A 22,005-nucleotide genomic window follows, 5' to 3' on the forward strand; every position below is an offset into this window, starting at 1 on the left:
AACAGAGTGAGCAAAGGCAAGACAACGGGGCACACAGGGGTCCCCAGGAGCCAGACTCATGCTCGTGAAGATTCCCACATCATGAAGCTGGCTCGCCATTAGTCCTCTGGACTCTGACCCTGTCCTTTCCCCTCTTTGGGTCTCAGTCGCCACACCTGGAAAGTAAGTGGATATAAACACGCTCCTGTCCCCACGAGAGGGAAGGGTAGCAGCGCGGAGGGGGGCGGGTAGGCACCCACGGGCTCTGGAGCTGGACCCAGCTGCAGACCCTGCTCTGCTCTTCTCTAACTGGACCACCCAAGGTCCCCTCCGCTCAGGCATTCTGTGACTTAGTGACTACCCAGAAAGTCTCAGGTTCACACACTGAATTAAGCAACAGATCAGGAAGCAAAATCATGGAAGCAGCCAATAAGAATCAACGTTTTAATACCGAGCCAGTAGAACAGAAGCATTACCGGTGCTTTCTGTGACTAGTGGAACCACATGGGAGTTTTCTGCTCTTATCTAACACTTTTGGTGTAATCCGCATTATCTGCAATGAGAAGTTATTATTTCTAAAGAGGGGGAAATTCCAATAAGAATGATCAAAAATGGAGTTGGAAGTCCTGGGTTTGTGTCCTGGAATGGTCACTCGGTTACTGGCTTATGTGACCTTGGCCAGGGCCTTCAATCCTTGGAGTCTGAGCTTCTGTGACCTTGATGCCCCCCAGAAGCCCTTCTGGGTTCTGACACTGGGTTCCTGAGACCCAGCCCTGCTGGGGCCAAGGGTGGCAGTCGGCAGACCAGGGGTCCCTCTGCTCAGAGTCTCGAGACTCCCTAGCAGTTTGGGGCACCTCCTCATGGCAGGAGGGTGTGATGTGCCTATTGGCTGCTGACCCTAGCTGGGGAGGGAGGTGAATGGGGTACACCCGTAGGGTGGTGAGTCAAGGCAGTGTTGGGGGACGATCACAGAACAGCTGCCCCTCCACACCTCAGGAAGATCAGGTCTTATGAAACCTAAGCCCCAGGTGTGGTGACAAACACCGGCCCTGGAGAGTCCTTGGCTGAGGCTAACCTCCACTGTGCCACTGGCTCGCTGTGATTCCCAAGGCGGGTACTGTCCTCTCCCTGTGCCTCAGTTTCCACACTGAAGCAGCCAAAGCCAGAAGTGGGAAACCAGCAGATGTCCTACCTTTTGAAGTTCACAACACCTTTTGGGATTCCCGTGGGGGTGTTGAAGGCGGGCAGGAGTTTCTCTCCCAGCTTGATGGCCTTGATTCGGAACACCTGTAAAGGAAGAAGCATGGGGCATCGTGAACGGGGCTGGGTGGGCGCCATCACTTCGAGAAGCTGCTCCCGCCGGCGGACCAACCCAGGAGCTGCTGGTCCGGAGTGGGAGGTGACACTGTGTTGGGCTCTGGAGTCAGACAGCCTTGGCTATGAACCCGGCTCCTCGAATTCCTGGTGACGTGGCCTTAGTCGAGGCACCTCTCTCCGAGCCTCAGTTTCCTTTCTCACTCATTAACACAAGGCCACTACCGCCTTCCTCAGAGGCTGTTGGGAGGAATGAAGATTAGGTAATAGCTGTAAAGTCCTCACGGCAGTGTCGGGACTCTGAAGGCTCAGTGACTCCAGCTGTGCTCCGGGTGGCCGCCGGGAGGATGAAGTAGCCAGGGCCGCTGTCACCAATGGACCAGGACGCCACGGGCTGGGTGCGGGGGAAGTACGTTTGGACAGGGTGTGAAGAGCACTGGATTAGGAGTCCTGCCCCGCCCCAGGTTCAATCCCTGCCTCCCAATTTGGCTGCTGTGTGCTTCCCAGCAAAGCACTGCCGTCCCACGTGTAACACCAGGGGTGGGGGGTGGGGCCTTTCCCCCTTGACATTCTGAATCTGCCCACGGTTCCCATTTTTTAGATGGGAATGAACGGAAAAGGTGAATGGGGGTCCCAGGCCTCAGGGCCCTGTGGGAGGCTCTGACCCCTTCAAACTGTTCTAATTCAAAAGCACCTGTGACTTTCTGACGCCACAGTTTCCCTCTTAGGAATTTATTCTAACTAAATAAGTAATGAAGGATGTTGTAAAGATTTAACTTTATTTCAAGGGAAACATGGGAAACATGAGAATATTCTAAATATCAAACAATAGGGAAGTGGTTAAATTATGGCTTGTCCAGGCAATAGAATACCGTGCAGCCACTGGCATGATGCAGATTATTTAATAGCAAAGAAAGGGGTTCCAGTTCATTAAAAGAAAAATACACTTTGAAACAGTGTAATTCAAAGTTAGTAAAAATTACATGCACACGGATGCGTGAGAAAAGGTTGGGAAGGAAATACACTAAAATATTAACAATGGTCTCCTAGGGGTAGGGGGTAGGCTCGTGGAGGAATTTTGCTTTCTTCATTTGGCGTATCTCTATTTCTGTGCTTTTTTCATAATAAAAACAAGCCCACAGTAAGTAGTATTTATTTTTTAAAACGTGACTATTCCGGGTGGAACAACACACGTTTCCTTTCATTTCCGGAGCTGGACCTCCTGAGTGTTGCAAAACAAAGTCATCTTGAGTTCCCAACCCCAATATGCACAATATATGGGCTGAGGCAGCTGTGGAGGGATGGCTGCGGGGCAGTTTTTGCCAGATCCGGCTGGGATGCAGCAGAGAGGCCTCGGAGGGCAGGTGTGGTTGTTGCTGGGGAGAGGAGGGGTGGGAAGGGAAGAGTCACATGTGGGGCCTGGCAGTGATGGGGACAGAAGAGGATAGTGTCCAGTGCCAGACAGAGGGTCCCAGAAGTGGGCACAGGGGCCAGCCACACCGCAATCCCCGAGGAGCTTGTCTAGAACCCAGATTCCAAAGCCCTCTGCCCCAGAAGCCACCGGTTCAGCAACAACAAAGGGCTCTCCTTCGAGGCTCCTGACATCATCACTTGACCCCTGGGAGGCTGAGCACTGAGGCACAAAGGAACCCTCCAGAACCTGAACCCGAGGCTGAGGCTCCAGGCAGCCGACTGGCTGTCTTCTGCCCTGAGGACTCCTAGAAGATTTCTTCTTAAGTGCTCTTAGGAGCACGTTATCACAAACCCCTCTGTGGGCTTGATTAATTTGCTAGAGTGGTTCACGGAACTCAGGAAACATTTTACTCACTGGATTACTGGTTTATTATAAAAGAACAGAAGTCAGGACGAGTCAGATGGAAGTGATGCAGAGGGTTAAGGTATGGGGAAAAGGGCATGGAGTTTTCATGCTTTCTCCAGGTGTGGCGCTCTCCCCAAATCTCCTGGTGCTCAGCCAACCAGAAGCTCTGTGACCCAGTCCTTTTGGGTTTTTATGGAGGTTTCATCACATGGGCAGGGCCAATTAAACCACTGCCAGCTGGCTACCGATTCAGCATCCAGCCCCTCTCCTGTCCCCGGAAGTCAAGGTGGTGGGACTGAAAATAACTACCCTCTAAGTACAAGGTTTTCCTAGCAACCAGCCTCTATCCTTTGGTGGGGTCCAAAAGTCACCCAATTAACACAACAAAAGACATATTTATTGCTCTCCTCACTTAGGAAATTCCAACGGTGTTAGGAGCTCTGCCAGAAGCAGGATGCAGACCAAAAATATATATTACTTATTATAAAGCACAATACATCGATGTGCCAGTGTCTCTACATGACCTTTAATCCTTGCAACCGCCTTGTGGGGAAGATGTTGACCACTTTGAGGGTGACAAAACTGAGTCTCAGAGAAGCAATTTGCCCAAGGTTGTGGAGCTACTGATACCAAGCTGCCTTTCCAACACAGAGAGAGAACGCAGAGCTATACGGCTGCAGACAGCCATGGCAAGCAACAGGCAGGGCCCAGAGGTTCCAGAACAGAGGTGAGAGAGGCCAGCAAGAATTACATTCTGTAGAGTGGAAAGGTGTCTGGGCTGGGAGTGAGAGCCCAGGTTTGGATCTTCCCACTTAGCAGCTTTGTGACCTTAGGTGAGCCACTTACTATCTCTGAGCACTATAACTGTGTGCAACAGAACTAACTGTACATGTGCCCCGACTGTTTCACAGGGTTCGTCCGGAACTCAAACGAGAGGATGTATGTAAGTGAATGTGCCATGTGAACTTGAAGAGCCATGCAAACATCACCTGGAGTGGCTGTCAGCAGGCTTGCTATCCTCCTGTGGGTCTTGCGGGGCTGGTTACCCAGAAGGGGACTCTCCTCCCCCAGGTTTCCTCTGCAGCAAGGAAAGGCCTCAGCCCAGGAAGGGGCTGCGGTCTCCGGCACCATTCCACAAATACTCCTGGGATATTTGAAGAATGGAAAGCCCCACTTCACAGGCACCCACTACGTGTGAGACCAAGGACAGAGAGGAGGGAGGCCCCAGTCCGGTGCGGCTGAGCCCTGGTCACAAGGAGCGACACTGGGCCAGGCTGTGTGGGGGCTACAACTCAGGCCTGTGGCGGAAAGGCCACGGGGTCACGAGCTGACCCAGCACAGCCCTCAGGGACTGCGACCTGAGCACATTCCTTCTAAGTCCTCAGTTCCTACATCTGTAAATAGACGACCCCCACCTCATGGGGTATTTGGGGACCAGTGAGACTGGGCTCATGTGGCACAGTCTCTGGGAACAGAGAGGGATCAGCAGAGGACAGGGGCTGTGCCCATAACCTCAGGAGCCTGTCTATTCAGGGACTCTGAGCCACATGGGGCTCCCTGGGCTTTGGGAAATATTTCTAAGTCACAGGCACTCCTGTCCACACCCCACTGTCCAGTCTGCATCCTGGAGAGTCAGACTGATGATCCTTAAAGTGAGATGGGGAAACTGAGGCAACGCCACGAAGGGGGGGACTGCTCTTTATGCTCCTTTTCCTGCTTCTATTCTTGCCAGGACCTGCACCTGCCTTACACATGCCTCATAATACAAATAATGTAGCCCTCTTTGCAAGGGTCAAGGAGTTAACGATTTCTTTGAAGTCTTCCAGCATGACAGATAGCATCAAGCGAATGACCAGGCAAGAATGACTGGGTGAGGCTGTCCTGTGCATATTCCAGGCACTGATGCTAGACATCTCGATGCCAAGACCCCCGACTCCAAGGAGTAAGTGACTTATGGAGGACACCTGGCTCCTTGTCCTTGCTCTGACCGGTTCCTGGGTATCTGAGAGGGCATGTACATCAGACCACAATCCTCAGTAAAAACCCCAGACCCCAAGCAAAGACAAGACTCCTTTTCCTTCCCAAGTCTCCCAGATGCTCTGTCTGTACCTATACTTGCCCTCAGTCTTCTGCTCTCACTTCTTCTTGGCTTGTGTTTGATTTCTACCCTGCATGAAGCCAAGGACCCTCTTGGCTGGTCCTGGGGCACCTCCCCTCCTCTGGGTCCTCAGACCCAGCCAGACTACATCACTAGAGAGCCAAGGCCTCAGATAGGTTTTCAGAATCAGGATACCCTATGAGGAGGGTGGAGGGTGGGTCAAGCATCAGGACTGAGGGGCACCAGCTCCTCCCTCAATCGCTGGCCCCTCAAACTGACCCCTGAGAGCCCTGAGCTGCATGGCTCCCTCCCCTGTCCCTATCTATACGCTATGGCCACCTTCCACAGCCATGAGTGGCAGGGAGGCTGGGCAAGTGCCTGGAAGAACAGGGTGCCTTTTCTGTTCCATGTCATTTTCCTATCCTAGGGTTGTCAAATACGATTCAGGTTTCGTGTGGCTCAAAGCCAAGGGATCCCAACCACACTGGTTTGGAGACAAATTGGTACAAGTGGTAATCTCTGCTGAGGAGATCAGGCTTGATGGAGAGGCCCGAGGTGACGGGAAGTAGAGGGTACCTGTTGCCTCTGAACCCTTGGCTGCAGCTGACTTCCTCAGACACCACCACTGGAGGTTAGCAGGGATTTTTTGGCGGCTCTCCCCGCGGCAGGGGCAGGGATGATATTGTCTCAGGGTGGACAGAACAGGAAGAAGGGCAGGGAAGGGAAAGGGCCAAGGCCAAGGCATCTAACCCCAGAGCAGCGGTTGTGCTGAGCAGCGTGACCCCTCTGGGTAACAGGGAACACAACTGATCGATGATGACCCATGGCTGGGGACTTGGCCAGCCTCACCCCCCGATACGTGGGCTGCACTTCCATGGGACTTCTCGAAGGGAGGAAGAGCCTCCTATTTCTACAGAGCTCTGTGGTTTTCAAAATTCTCTTGTAGCACGGAGAATATGGGCTTTGGAGCTGGTCAGCTCAGGGTCAACTCCTATCCCTCCCCATCCATCTCACAAGAGCTCTGTGAGTACATCCCCATGGTGGGGAAGGAAGCGAGGCCCAGGGGTGGGGGAGGACTTGCTCAAGATCACAGGCAGGTGTGGTGTGGGGATGAGACCCAGGTTTTCTGACTCCCTCCCTGCTCAGGGCTCTGTCTTCTCCCCACACTGCACAGTCCACCCTCTGGAAGCCAACGCAGCTTGCCTGGGGCTGAGGCCTTGCACTTCGGACATGAGACCAGCCCCAGTGGCTGCCCCATCTCCCTGTTGCCCCTTGAGACCTGCAGCTGACCTCTGGCCCGTGGCTGGCACCCGGAAGGGGAGGGGGAGCGGAGGAGTGGCTGTGGAGCAGGATGAGGCTGAGGGGCCCCAGGGGTGGAAATGGCGAAACAACGGTCTTAGCTTTCTCAATGCTGAAAACTAGCACCTGCAAATACCAGTCCAGCAGCTCAGACTGCTGGGTGCTGTGCTAGGAGCTACAGGGCTGGTGTGAGTAGACTAGTCATCGTCCTTGGAGAATTTACTAGCAACTGTGGGAGCCAGCGGGGCTCACCTGGGCAAGAGAAGGGAAACATCAGATGAAACATGAGAGAGAGAGCCTGCAGGTGGCACCGTGGAGGCTGGGCGGACATGGGCAGCCCCAGGCAAATCCCCCTGAATCCCTGCTTCCTCACTCGTGACATGAGGGAGCAGGACTGGATGTTCTCTAAAGCCTTTTCCCACCTGAATGGTCCGGGGTCCTCCAAGGGCCAACTTACCTCTTCTCCCGTCAGGTAGAAGGCTGAGAGGAGTCCCCCGATGTACCGGATGTTCACCTCAAACAAGGATGCTTCTCCACTCTGCAGGGCAGCGGGAAAGGGGAGGGCAGGGGCGGGGGACACTTGTGAGGTGCCTGCAGGGCTCCCAGGGACAGCCAGGTCCTTGAGACAGGTCACTCTGGCTGCAGCCCCCCACCCCCCGTTGATCTGGCCATACTTGTGCTGGGCTCTGGGGCCTCGCTGGGTGGTGGTTTTCGGAGCAAAAGTTGAGAGGCATCGACACCTGCTTGGCAGGCCACCACAGCTCGTTGACAGCATTGCAAATAAACACCAGGTTTGGCTTTCTTCCCCAGCCCTTGCCGGAGGCCATCAGAGCAAAGTTCTGCCTGGCTGTTCTCCAAGGAGCTGGAGAACTTGGTGGGGAGCTGTGGGCTGAAGATTAGCCTGAGGGGAGGCAGATTCTCTAGTCCAGCCACCTCCCCTTCCTGAGGGAACTCCTGGCCTAGCTGGACGGTAGGGCGGCCATTCCTTGAGGCGGCAGGGGGAGGGGAAGGTTCTCCCAGGAGGTTTTGGGGCAAATGGGACAAAGCCGAGGCTGAGAGGGAGGGGTGCCAGAAAGGTACTTGTAGGTAATCAGCAATCCTCAGCCTCAGCTCTGTAGCCCTCAGGGCATGTCCACACTTGCCTCAATCATTGTTTTCTTTCTTAGGTCTGGATTGCGAATCAGGGGTGTTGGGGCACCATGCCAAGGACCAGATCTAGGTTAAAATCCCACCTCGGCCTCTTACTTGGCTTTGGGACTTCAGGCAAGATATTTAGCTTTTCTCTGCCCGAGGCTCTTCATCCTGAGCAGGTGGCAACGGGGCGTTGAGCGGTACAGGTGAGACGTCCGCCCGGCACACACGCGGTGCCTGGCGTGGCTCCCTAAAGGGGTCTGCTATTACCATCCCTGCCCCCCCCCACCCAGCGCTCCCCACATCACTGTCCTTTACTGCCGACAACAACGATGACTGTCCCTTTATCTGGGAGAGCTTTTCCACTGACACAGCACCTGAAAAGCTCTTCTCTCTTTCAGCCTTACAGGGCTCCGCGAGGTTTCCGTTCCCGTTTTCCAGGTGAGAAAGCCAAGGCTCAGAGAGGGGATGTGACCCCATCTTGCTTTCTTCCAAGGACCCTCCTTAACCTGCCCCCGCCTGTTTGAATGTCCCCAGGCTCCCCGAACCTGCCAGCACCTGGCACCATAGGCAGCTGCCTGATGCCCATTCTCTATCCACTATCTGCACAGGGACAAGGTGGGCCTATGAAGATACCCCTTCCTTCTCCCGCCTTCTCCCATTCCATACAGTGGGAAATGGGAGGATTCTGACCTTCTCACGCAGACTACCAGAAGGCATAACATGCCTCAAAATAACCTTGATGATGACGAGAAGGAGGAGGACACCCCCTCACATCCATATCAGACTTGACCGTGTTATAATGCTTGTTGTAACCCTCCATGGTAGTTAACTCTCACAACAAGCCCGTGAACTAGTCATTGTCATTGTTACCATCATCCGGATGGCTCCTCAGCCTCTCACCTATCTCTAGAGGGCGGCATGGAGTGAGCTAGGGGCTCCAGGTTAGAGCGGCTCAGAGCAGATACACCACTTCTCCCCTCCTGTTGCTACTGTTCTGTGTGACAGATTCAAACCTAGAAGGGACTTCCTGGGTGCCTGCCACCTCCCACGGAGGGGAAGGAAGGGTCGTTGGCTGTCTTCCCTCCCAGGGGACAACAGGCTGGTAAATACTCCTGGGTCGGCCAGAGCTCAACGCCACCTTGAGGCGGGTCTTAGGAGAGGGGGCTCAGCAGAGAGGGCAGAGCCCCAGTTCCAGGACTGCTCTGCTGTGCAGCTTGGGGCCAGAGTCTCTGGGTCTCAGAAGTGACCGGGTGGAGCTGGCCACTGCCCTTCTGGACCCCTTTTGGCTCCAACACCCCAAGGGTGTCTGACTCACCACGTTCAGGTGGAAGTTCTCTTCAACCCAAGCCTTGGCCTCCTGGAACTCGTCCTGCAGCTCCATGAGGTAGAGAGTGTCTAGGGAGTCAATGATGGTTGCCCCGCTGAGGCCTCCTGTAGGCACAGAGATCGGAGGCATGACCCAGGCTCATTCCTGTCCTTTCCATCCCCAGCCGCACAAGCTACCACTCTCCACGCCCCCTCTAAACGCCTAGGCAGGTTCCGAGGCCAAGGCTGGCCCAGGCACGATCCAGGGAGGCTCCAATACCACCAGCCTTTGAAGGGGAGTCCAGGAGCAAGCGTCCCCCCTCTGCCCACCCCAGGCTGCTTCCTCCTCGGGGCAGTGGCCGGGGGCCAGCCGCCTGGAACACCAAGTTCACAGGCCGAACCACTTCCCAGACCTCAGTCCACCCATATCTGCCAGCAAGCCCACCATCAGTGCCAGTCAGGCACCCACCACTTTTCTGTGACACTGGGGAGACGGTGAACTGGCATTTCATTAATATGCCAGTCCTCTGACTTTTCAATTCTATTCCTTGTTTTATTCTAAGGAAAGAAAAAAAAGTGTTCACAGATATTTATCTGGGAAGGTATTTATTGTTGCAGTACCATATACAATGGGGAAAAGTTGGGAAAAAACTCCAAATCCAACAATAGGGGATTAGTTATATAAATTGTGGCTCAAACATAAAATAGAACTATGGAGCCATCCATGCAGGTGAGGTCGGCCTGTGTTTATTGGGGAGATGTCCATGGGATCTGTTAAGTTAAAAAATGTAGGTTGCAAAAAAAAACAAACAAACAAAAAACCAAACACAATATAATTTCTTTATTGTATGCCAAATGTGGATGAGCTTACACAGAACTAAGTCTGGCAAGATGTGATTCAACAGTTACCTCCCGAGTGCTGGGATTACAGGTGCCTTTTGACTTCTTCGGCTCATGGATTATTTTTATAACCAGAAACCTACTTCCATTTGGGAAAAAAAAAAGGGGGGGGGATGTTTGGGCAAAGAAACCAAACAAATGCACAAACCAAAGGTTCTGTGGCCACTCTAGGATGGTCAGTCCAGAAAGTGCAAGTTCTGAGGCCTGGCCCCTGCTACTGGGCCTTAGATTCTTATCCTGGGGAGTAAGGGCTGAGATACTGGTGCAAAATATCGCAGCTCTCCACACCACGGGCTGGGCAGGAGAGTGATGTGGAAGGCCTCCCCACGTGGCACAACCAGAGCCTGAGTGTAGAGTCCCATGAAGGAAGAAAGGAGGGAGAAAGCGATGTGCCTGGGGCCATCTGGAGGGCTTCCTGTAAGAGACAGCTGCCTCCTTTAAAGTAAAGTAGCAGCAAATCCTTTAGATACTGGCATGTAGCTCAGGAGGACTGACAGTTCCGCCTTGAAGAGGCTCAGTGAGGACCGCAGGTTCCACCTCCCCGCTGGAGGAGCTTTGGAGCGCACAGGGCTGAGCCCCACTTGAGTCTGAAGCACGAGCTCGGGCTTTGCGGGCACACCTGCATTCAGAGTCAGCCTCTAATCTCCTTAATTAGCGCTTCTCTAACTACTCACTTGTGTTGATTTTGCAGGCAGAGACTCCTGAAACTCAAACCACCACCTTCCTAGGCCTGGAAAAGGATGAGAGGGAGATCAGGAGAAACTGGGAGAAGGGTAAAGCTGGAGGCTTTAGAATCTGCTTCCAGAAGCAAGGGCTCCCCAATCCAGAGTCAGGCATCCCAAGATGGTTTTGGTATTGGGGATGAAGTGAATTTCTAGAACGTCAACTCCTCCTACACTGAAGGATTGGTAGGAAATATCCAAGCCAAACAAAGTTGATCTTTCCTGGTTTATGCTGGCTACTTCCCTTGTGGTTGTCAATGGCCAAACCCGGTTCACAGGGACGCTTTACCGTCAGATGAAGAGGCAGTGGGGCATGGGAACGCCCACGGGCCCCAGATGCACAGATGCTGAGACGTGCCCGGCCACGGAGCACCAGCTGGTGTCCATCCTCTTGGCTCTGAAGCTACGGCCCCCTCCTGTTACACCACAGTGCCTCACACCGGATTTTTTAAGGGCCAGAAGGGATTTTTAAGATCCCACTGCCCCGCCCCTAAATTTCATAGAGGGCCCCCAGAGAGGGGTTGGGACATACCCAGGATTAGATCAAAGGCAGAGCGGAACCCAACTTCTCTCAATTCCTTGTGAAAACAGTTGGATCTGATTGATAACCCTGCCCTATCCCTCCAAGGGACAGGAGGCCGCTCTGACCAGGGAGGGCTTGAAGAGAAGCCCAAGGCCAAGGGGACGAGACCCAGGGTGTCTGATTTCTGAATCCTGCCCTGAGCTGCCCAGTGTTTTTACCCCAGGGGCCTTCCTTCCCTGGGCTGAGCCTGAGCTCAGAAGCCCAAGGGTCTAGGCTGGGCCAGAAGGGCAGCCAGGGCTCCTCGTGACCAGCTCTCCTTCCCAAATGCTCCGGAGGCCCCGGCTGAGAAGGTAGCTCACTAAGGGAGCTTTTGGCAAAGTTCTGCCCGGCTCTCAGGTTCCTGTATCCTTCCTTGGTTGACCTCTCACCCGGGCCCCCACCTACCACACAGCCGGGCTGCAGGCCAGCAAGGCACTTATTGGAAAGCCTTTCATTCCTGGCCAGAGGTTACCCGGCGGCCAGGCTGGGCCAGAGAGAAGGCCCAATCCTGAATTCAACTCTATCTGTACCTGCAGCCGGCCTGGGGCAGCTCCCCAGGGGGAAACACACAACCCTACTCAGAGAATAGGCACTCGATTTAGACGCACAGAGCCGAAGGGGGACAAAAAGGCAGGCAGCCAGCTTGAAAGTTCCACTGGCCTTGGCCCTGAGGCAGATTCCAGGTTGGCTCACTCTCCCACTTCTAGCTCTGAATGCTCATTGTGCACAAAGGACACCTCCCCCTCCCCTCCCCCCCCCCCCCCCCCCCCCACCTGCCAGGCAGGAGGCAGTGAGGTGTGTTAAAAGAACACAGCCCTTGGGTTCAAACCCCAGCTTGGGGCCAGCCACACATCTGTTCCAAATATCAAAGTCCTCCTCTGTAAAGTGAGGTAGGGCCACTGGGCTAGATACTGGGGAGCCACTGCAGGTTCCTGAGCTGAGATAAATGCATCATATAAGTGCCTGGCCTTTCTCATAAAGACACCTGTGTATGCCTGGGACAGAGTTAAGTGCTTGACAAATTAGTTCATTGTTCTTATTTCCTGGGTCCCGTAGCGCATCCTGAGACACTTGCCTGGTCAGGGAGATGTGGCTTCAAATTCTGGTTCCATCACATACTATCTGTGTGCCAAGGCAAGTCACTGTACCTTTCTGAGTCTTGTGTCCTTCATCTCCAAAATGGGGACGACAGTAGGACCTACTTCCTAAGGATGCCGGGAGGGCTAAATGGGGCAGTGGATGGAAAGGTGCTGGCACAGTGTTAGGTACATGTCAGCTTCACCCAACACACAGAAGCGTGGCCCTCCTTGCCCTCAACTGGCCCTGGGCAGCCCCTCCACAGTCGTCTGGGGTCACCGAGGCCTTGTGGTGCTCCTGCGTTACCAGCCCCTCCCTGCCCCACAGGGCAGTGCGGCATGAGGCTGCAGCTTACAAAACCTTTGGCCCAACCTAAAGGAAAAGTGTCACATCGGTCCTACCTGTGTCTGCTGCTGGGGCGTTAACATCCCCATCCGGGTGGGCACCTGCCTCTGAAAGGGTCTTCCTACCTCCAGGACCCCTCCCCTTCCCCTCAAATTCACCTTGTACATTGTTGCCTGACCTGACCCAGCTGTGTCCCTCCTCAGCTCAGGAAGCTGCAACGGCTTCCCAGTGCCCATGCAATAAGGTTGGGGTGTGGGGGGGTGTGGGGGGTGGGGGGGTGGGGGTGGTGGGGGTGGGGGTGAAACCTTTTGGGTCTGACTCCAAAGGATCCGGCTCATCTCCTCTCCCATCAAGCGCTGCTTCCTGGACACGTGCTGCACACTCCTGCCTCCATACCTTGGCACGCGTGCTCTTCTCTGCCAGGAAGCCGTTCCGTGCATCTGGCCACACTCACAGCCCACACGCTCTCCAAGCTCTACCTCCCACTGGCAGCCTTCCCTGATTCCATCCAGCCAGGCTCCTCCTGCAGAGACAGCTTCCACTCGTGTGTCTACCACCCTCGTGCTGAACCTTGGGGCTCTGCTCACCTTCTAACTGACTGCGAGCTCCTTGGGGTCAAGGGTTCCCGCTGCCTCTCTGCACCAACTCTGCACCTTGTCTCCAAGCAGCCCCAAAGGTCAGAGTCCCCAACCCAAGCAGGCCTCCCACCATTCCCTGTGGCCTCTTTAGATGTCCCTACCTCTGTGACTCTTCCGCAGACTGCTAGGAACGGCCTCCCCACCCCACCTTCGCCTGGAGAGATCTAGAGACCACCCTCAGGAAGCCACTGTGAACGCCATTCCATGGTCTACGTGAGGTCCTGCCCTCCCTGGACCCTCCTCCCCTGAGAAAACCTTCAGGAGCTCCTCCAGGCCCACACTGTCTGCCCCCATTCTGTGCACCCCCATCTCCACCACAAGAGCTGCCCCACTCTCGGTGCACCACAAAGAATTGCCAAGCTATGTGTCTCTGCCCTTCCGGAAGAGCAGGGCTCCGGGGTGCAGAAGACTCATCTCCGGCTCAAGAAATAGCTTCCCGGGGCGCCTGGGTGGCGCAGTCGGTTAAGCGTCCGACTTCAGCCAGGTCACGATCTCGCGGTCCGTGAGTTCGAGCCCCGCGTCGGGCTCTGGGCTGACGGCTCGGAGCCTGGAGCCTGTTTCCGATTCTGTGTCTCCCTCTCTCTCTGCCCCTCCCCCGTTCATGCTCTGTCTCTCTCTGTCCCCCCAAAAAAAAAGAAAAAAAAAAAAAAAGAAATAGCTTCCCAGTGGAAGTGGGAAAGGCAGCGAGCCAGGATGGTCCATCTCTGACGGATGCACTTACTCTCCCTGGCATCGTGCTTGCTCTGAGCGGACCGTGGCCTTCGGGACACCACTCTTTTTCTAACCCTGTATCTGCACTTTCCCAGTCTCCTCTGCTGGTTCCTCCTCGTCGCCAGACCACTATGGATGGGCTCCGTCATCACTGGGCCTTTTCTCTTTTCTGCCCTCCCTCATTCCCTTAGTTCAATAACCACCTACATGCTGAGGACTCCCCAATGTCAACTCCCAGCCAGGACCTTGTCCTCACCCCCGGGAGACCATAGGCGTCTCATCTTTAACCTACTCCTCAACCACAGTGGTTAATGCCAAGCCCCTCCTCCCAAGAGCAGTGCCCCAGCCCTTGATTCTGCATCTCTCTTCTCTCCACCCTATCCCTCAGCAAATCCTGGTGGCTCTCTGCACCACTTCCAGACTCCACCTACTTCTCACCTCCTCCGTGCTGCCCCCTGGGTCCAGCCACCTTCTTCTCTCTCTTGGATTTATTCCAAGAGCCTTCTAACCGGCCCCTGGGCTTCTACCCTTGCGTCCCCCACCCCCACACCTCCACCCATCTATCCTCAATGTGGCGGCCAGAAAGATCCTTTGAAAATGCCAGTCCTTCTGTGCTACTCTTCTGCTCACAACCCTCCCATGGCTCCCATTGGACTCTGAGGCCCTGTGATCTGGCCCCGGCTTCCTCTCGGCCTCATCGCCCACTCCCCCTCCCTATTTCTCTCACTCCACCCCTATCGCATGTTGTTCTTGCAGCCCTCCAAGCCTGCTCCCTGTTAGGCCTTGGCAGTTTCCATCACACTGCCACAACAACAACACCTCTGTCGCTTTTCCCTTGCCTCTCTATTCTTCCTCAGCACCTTTATCCCAGAGACATCATGTGTGGATCTGCTTCCCCGTTTACTATCTTCTTGTAAGGGAACATAGGAGGGGAGAGCCCTGTTCTGTTCACTGCTGCCCTCCACTGCCCAGGACACTTTCCAACCCATCACAGGTGCCTGCTAAGTATCTGAGAATAAAAGGCCCATCACTCTGGGTGGGGAGGGTCTGCAGGGGCTGTGGCTCATTCACATTTTGCAGTGCCTGGCTCTGGTCTGGCACCCAGAGGTAAAGATAAATGTGTTGGGTTGAACAGACTGAGCCCACCATGCAGGTGTCTGTGGTGACCACGCCCGGGGCAGGTTAGCTATCTATTCCGGGGCGGGTGCCAAGAGACAGAGGAGACCTCACCACCAGCCTGTGGCCAGATCAGCCAGGGTGGCTGTGTGTGTCCACACCATTGTCCTGTGCGAAGCTATTTGTTGTGCGTGGGTCAGTTTCTGTAAGGGACTGGCCCCCGGCTCCTGTCACCTCCTCCCTCCCCCACTCCCCAGGACTGCCTGGGCAGGAACCCTGGGCTGCTAGACAGGGTTTGTATCCCCTCTCCTGACTCTGCTGTCTTAATGACCATGAGGTTTTTATGCGATGTTGTATTAGCAAAGAGAAATGGGTCAGGCCGGGCAACATAAGCTCCAGGAAGAACACTCAGAAGGAAAAAAAATCACCCAAAGCATAGCCTATTACTGCACTATCCCCAGAGCCATACTCTAATGGTTGCATTTAATTTGATGACATAATCCACAGAGACTTTTCTTAATCTGTAAAGAAACAACACAAGTGTTTCTCTCTCAGCTTCCAAGCTTTCTCAGTTTCTCAGTGTGGCTGTCCGGCAGGTTGTAATTCCCAAACATGGCTGGCTCAGTGCACCCCACCCCATGAGAAGGACTCCTCCCAAGGATCCTCCCCTTGAATCTGGGTCGACCTCTGTGACTACCGGGAGCAAAAGAATAAAGCAGAAGGGGCGATGTGCTAGTTTCTAGGCCCAGACCTTAAGAAAACTGGCAGTTTCCACTTCCCGTCTCCTGGAACGCTGGTGCTTAGAACAAGCCACCATACTGTGAGGAAGGACAATGGAGCCCACAAGGAGAGAACGCATGGGGAGGCCATGTGTATGCTTTCTGAGTGACAGCCCCTTCTGAACTGCCAGCACCAATCCCACACGCGTGGGTTCCACCTGTCAAGTTACCCTTCAAGCCTTTCCAGCTGAGGGCGCATACACAGTGGTAAAGAGATAAGCTGTACCCACTGTGCCCTTTATGAATTCCTGACCCACTGAATCTGTGAGCATAATAAAAGAATTGTCCTAAGCCACCAAATTTTGGAGTAATTTGTTATACAGCAGTAGCGACTGGAACGTTCTGCTTTGTGGGTGTCGGGGATGATGGAAATGATATCCCCGCTACCCCAAAGTGCATGGTTTAAAATCACAGCATCTTGGATGGTGACATCTTCTGGCTGCATGAAATCCTTTTAGGGATTAGGACCTCTGCATTTCTGTCAGGTCTGGGAGGGTTCTTTTTCCTTCAGGAATAATACTTTTCTTGAATCTTCCCACGATGGCTATTTCCTGGATCACATAAAATTGTGTTCAGAGGATGTGTGTTTCCAGGCAGAGGTTTCCTGGAGCCTCTGGAAGGACTAAAGATATTTTTTAGGAGCTATTCCTGGCACTCAACAGGACGCTCTTGCTAGGAGTGAATCAATAAAAGATGATCAGATCTGATGATGCCACTGCCTTTCTTAGGCCCTCGATGCCCTAATCACATTCAAAGTCCCTGGGCACAGTGCACTGGGTGCTTGTGGGTCCAGCCTCACCAGCCTCTCTGCTGCTCTCTGGGCACGTGATGCTCTACCCACATGATGTCATCAGGAGCTCCCCGAAGGCCATGGGGTTTCTGCTGACATGGGTCCCTATGCCCGGGATACCTTCCTTTTCCGAGTTGGCCTGGTGAACACCTCCTCTCTGTCCTGGCCTTGGCTGGAGCGTGGGGTCTTCTCTCAGGAATTCCTGAGCCACCAAGCAGACCTGCCCACTCCCTCCTGTGCAAGCCTGCCCCACTTTGCCGCAGGCCCCTTGGTCACGGCACTGCTCGCACCACATCCTACGTGCCTGTGAATCCCAGGGGGCACTGGCTGGATCTGAATCTTCCCAGTGGCCCGGACATCCATCCCCAGGCCAGGCGCAGAGAAGGCGAGAGCAGACGGCTGTTGAATGAATGCACGGCTAGTGGAAACACTCACAGCGCCTTCCTGGAGATCCTCAGACACTTTAAAAGGGCTCTTGGCCTCGGAGAAAACACACCATACACAGCAGTGGCCAGCTATTCAAGGAAAACGCTGTCACGGGGACAAAATGGGGATGTGCAGACATCACGGCCCTGGTGGAACTAATGGCTTCCTCCAGCCTTCCCAAACAGACGTCACGCTTTGCTGCCGTAACAGGCCGGAGGACGTTTGCTGTGGCCGACTGCTGAATGAGGGTCAATGTGACGGATGACCAGACATGGTTCACTGAACTAGTCTACTGGACAGGGCTCCTCACTGGAAAACAGGGTTTGTTTTAAAGACGTTAATGTCGTATTAGTTTGTTTTTAAGTAAGAGCTGAGGGTACTGCCCGATCGGGAAACTTGTCTTTTAAAACTCCCTCTGACAGTGCTGAGGGTCGAGTTTGGAGCTGCTTTTATCTCAGGACATCTCGAAGAGAAGAAAAGGCAGACAGAGGAATTGGAGCCCAGGATGCTACAGTGGTGTCTCCAAAGTCACACAGTGGCTCAGTAGCTCAGGGCAGAGCTGTGACCAGGTACCACCTTCCAGACCATACACCCTTGTAGGCTCCGTTCGAATCCTAGCTTAGTTCCTTCCCAGCTGTGGGATCCTGGGCAACTAACTTGACCTCAGGAAAATGGGAATAAGGTCTCCTTCTTAGAAGGGTGTGGCCAGTTCAGAGAAATGCGCACAAAGAGCATTCAGCAGGCATTCAATCCAAGAGAATTTTATATACCCAGCGCACCATACCTAGGCGCTCAGTGCGTGGGCCTGCTATCGTAAGGCTCAGTTCCAGCAGAGGAAGCCACCTCGGGGCTGGCAAAGCTAGGATCCCTTGCAGATCCTTGACCTCCTTGGCCCAGCAGGAAAGACTAGCATGGCTTTCATGCCAGGCAGGGAGGAGGCATGAGCCCTCAGGAAGGCAGGATAGGAGCTGGGCAGGCACTGCGGCATTTTCAACACACTTAATGCTCACTGGCGGGAAAGGAAAAGACGGAGCCTTCTGCTGCTCACCCCGAGAGACATTAAAGTCCAGCCGCAGCTCTGGGCAGCTGCTGAGTCCCTCCATACACACTGGCTTCGACCTGGCTTTCACCTGTTAAGTTAGAAGATTGCTCTGTACCCACCCTTCACCTCCATGGGAGAAGCAAACATCCCCGGCCCATCAACCTTGGTCTTGCCCATGTAATTTGCTTTGGCGTCATGGTGAGTGGGGAATTAAACTGTGCCCTTGACTTTAGGCTCGGCTGTGAGACTTGTCAATGGGATTAGTGAACATGACTTGAATAGAAGTTTGAAATAAGCTTGCATGGTTGGGCCTGCCCTCTTGCACTCCTACCTTCCACAGTGAGAAGAACAAATCTCAAACAGCCACTGGTCCAAGAAGGGTGAGAGACAGATGGAGCAGACTGGACCCAGCTGAGCACAGCCTAGATAGCCTATCTGCAACTATATGAATAAGAAATAAACGCTTCCTAGGGGCACCTGAGTGGCTCTGTTGGTCAAGCGTCCAACTTCAGCTCAGGTCATGATCTCACGGTTTGTGAGTCTGAGCCCTGCATCAGGCTCTGTGCTGACAGCTCAGAGCCTGGAGCCTGCTTCGGTTTCTGTATCTCCTTCTCTCTCTGCCCCTCCCTCCTCACGCTCTGTCTCTGTCTCTGAAAAAATGAATAAACCTTAAAAAAAAAAAAAAACACTCCTTGTCTGCCACTCATTGTAGAATAATTGTTCCCCAGCATTATTTTGGAAGAGACTGACTGATACAGTACCCTCTTTCTTTCTTCTTTCTTTCAGTTTATTTGAGACAGACAGAGACAGTGCAAGTAGGGGAGGGGCAGAGAGACAGAGAGAATCTCAAGCAAGATGCCAGTGCAGAGCCCGATGTGGGGCTTGAACTCATGAAACTGTGAGATCATAACCTGAGCCAGACGCTTAACCGACTGAGCCACCCAGGTGCCCCCAGCCTTATTTCTTAATAGTCTTTCCATACTCCAGCTACACTGTGTGGTCCCCTCTTTCTAGGCTCCCAGCCCTTTACTCAAGCTCTACCTCTGCTTGGAATGCCCTCCTCTCACCCCAAATGTCTCTGCACACTCCCCAGTCCAATGTCTACTTTAAGTCCTAGAGAAAATGCTGCTGCTTCCATGAAGATATCCTTGATTCCTCCACCTGGATCTGGGGTCTTCTTCCTCTGAACACTTTCATCAAAAGAACTTCTTTCAACTGTCATTATGGCAATCCGTGTCACCTGTGTCCCTTTTTCCAGTCCATCCTGGGCAGTGAGTGTCTTCGGGGCTGAATCTCAGCCTGGTTAATCGAAGCCAAGTCAAGGCGTCGCTGGGACTTGCTGATTGAAGGATCGGATGCCCTCCTCCCACGGCCTCATTCCCGGATGAGAAAGCCTCCCTGACAAGCGTCCCTTGCCAGAGGCGGCTGATGTGTGGTGTGAGGCGCTGGGGGTGGGGGTGGGGGGGCAGAGACCAATCCCATGACACCCTGAGATCTTTGCCAAGGGCCAGCACCCCACAAAGGTTTGCCTGTGGAGTGTGGAGTTCTCCTCGACGCCAACCACCAACCCCTTCCTCGCCAGGGGTTAATAAAAATAACCGCACTCAGCACTGACCCAGCACTTGCTTTGTGCCAGGCATTGGGCCATATGTTTCACACACATCTTTTTTAAACCTTGTGACAATTCTATTATTGTCCCTCTTTTACAGATGAAGATTGAAGCTTCAAGGAATGAAGTCGCTTGCTCGAGACTGATTTATTCACCCAAAAGCACATTTCTGAGTGCTCAGGAAACACAGAGGGGAGCGGACGGTCCTGATCTCCACCCTCCAAAAGCTGCAGGTCTGGTGGGGAAGAATGACGGCAACCAGGCGTCACACAGACAACATCCAGTTACAAAGTAACGCCTGTCGTAAAGGAGGGGAGAGCAGGGCCTGAGGCCAGGAGAGGGGCGGCATTTGAGCCGAGGCCTGAAGGAAGCGGAGGACAGAAGAAGGGGTGGGTACAGGCCAGGCAGAATGCACAGCAAAGACAACAGACCAAGTTGAGGGGAGTCTTGACATATCTGTGGAGCAGAGAGGAGGTCACTACACACAGTGAGGGAGGAGGACAGTGGCCAGGGTGAGGGGGTGGGGCCAGGCTACAGGACTCGGAGAGAAATGGATGGCTTCCGGCTGCTCCTCTGGCTGTGGTGTGGAGAGTGGCTGGGAGAGGACGCAGCGGGGACCCCTCGTGGAGTAATTCAGGGAGCCATCCATCTTGGTCGGCGAGTGCCCACCGGGAAAGTGGCAGGGAGTACCTGGGCCCAGGCTCTGAGGCAGCTAGGGATGCCCCCAAGCTGGGGGGCAGCTGTTCCCCAGTCCCGGAACAAGAAGGATTAGCCCTGAGTGCAGGGCAGTGTCAGCCAGCTGCCTCGCCTCAGCCCCATCAGGGGGGCCTCCCGCTACCCTCCCTGGCCCACAGGTTCAGGGTCACAGTGCCATCTTGGATATACATCACGGCCACACAGAGCTACGCATTGATCGCGGCAAACACAGCCTGTGGGTCAGAGCCAAGAGACGCAGATGTGTGCCTCTGATAACAAGATGATGATTTTTGGAAAGGGGAAAAGAAAGGCAATCAAAGAGGCCCTATTCACTCCCAAGAAACAGACACATGGCAGACTGAATGCGGAGACAGCCTGGTACGGAGCTGGGCCCAGGGGAGGGTCCTTCCAGGTGCTGGGATGGCCGAGCTGCCGGGAAGGGGCTAGAAGGGTTGAGCTGGGAGCCACACTCACTAGCTGCCTCCGTTTCCTCATCTGTACAACCGCACCAACAATAACTCCACCTTGCAGAACCATCTCGAGGGCGAGGGATCACACCGCGCATGTAAAAGGCTGGACGCACAGCCGCTCACACGGACCTCGGCAGAGACAGAGCAACAGCCACCAGCCGTTGTGGAGGCGGATACCCTGCTGCTGAGCACCTGTGGGCAGTGCCTCTCTCGAGCCTCCAACAGCCCCATGAGGAGGGCACATTTCGTGTCCCCATTCCACGGATGGGGATTCTGGCACTTCGAGTGGCCATGAAAATCTCCCGAGGTGGACGAAGGGTGGAATCAGGATTCAACTCAGCTGTCTGCATTTCCTTGCCACCCTGGCTAGCTCAGAGGGTCTGAGAGGGTCCCAGGCAGGTGCCCACAGCCACACGACCTCCAGACCACCCCCTTGCCTGCGGGCTGGGGCAACGGCCCTCCGGTGTAGACGTTGCCTGCGTGAGAAGAGCTGGGCGCCTCTCCCCGCAGGAGCCCCACTGTGACACACAGACCAGCCTGGCACCCCTGCTTCCACGAAGCCTCCTCGGATCCCCTGATGGGGGACGCGGGCTGGTCATGCTAGTCACCTGGCCCAGGCTGACTCACAGGAGGCTCTGTGTGGGTCTGTCTCTCTGACAGGCCGAAGCTCCAGAAGGCAGAGAGGCTGGTCATCTTCGTCTGTGGAGTCAGCAAAGAGCCCAGTAGAATGCTGGGCACTCAGGACTTTCTGAGTAAATATGTGCTGAATTCACCTTCAGAGCTGAGCAGGGGCCAGAGCAGGCATGACCGGATGGCCATTGAGCCCTTGATGGGCCCCCTGCTGCACTCCCAGCATCCAGTGAAGATGAGAGGACTGACTCACCCCACTCTATTGACCAGGGACCTTCCCTTTCTTCAGTTCTTAGGCCCCTTCTAGAATCTAACAGGACACACACACACACACACACACACACACACACACACACACACCCCTCCTTAGCTGAAAAGATACTTGCACACATTTCACACCGAAAGTCATGCAGCCTTCTTGTTGCCAGACTGATCTATGTTAACCACCTGACTGAGGTGAGGGGGACAGATTTTTATTTCCTACAAAGGATGGGGAGAGGAAGCTATTTTGGAGTAAGGTAGGCAGAGAATCAAATCTGACCTT

General features: G+C 54.3%; 1 protein-coding gene across 3 annotated transcripts in view; it reads right to left on the reverse strand.

Annotated features, from left to right (window-relative positions):
- MAN1C1 (mannosidase alpha class 1C member 1) overlaps window positions 1-22,005 on the reverse strand; it is a 141,724-nt gene that overhangs the window by 25,227 nt on the left and 94,492 nt on the right. For all 3 annotated transcript variants that reach the window (XM_058718572.1, XM_058718571.1, XM_058718574.1), the window contains exons 3-5: window positions 8,959-9,074; window positions 6,967-7,047; window positions 1,172-1,266 (exon numbers count right to left, since the gene is read on the reverse strand). In XM_058718572.1, the coding sequence (XP_058574555.1) occupies window positions 1,172-1,266; window positions 6,967-7,047; window positions 8,959-9,074 (292 nt within the window). The remainder of the gene's footprint in view (window positions 1-1,171; window positions 1,267-6,966; window positions 7,048-8,958; window positions 9,075-22,005) is intronic.

This window comes from Neofelis nebulosa, chromosome 2 (genome assembly GCF_028018385.1).
Source record: "Neofelis nebulosa isolate mNeoNeb1 chromosome 2, mNeoNeb1.pri, whole genome shotgun sequence".
Classification (NCBI taxonomy): domain Eukaryota; kingdom Metazoa; phylum Chordata; class Mammalia; order Carnivora; family Felidae; genus Neofelis; species Neofelis nebulosa.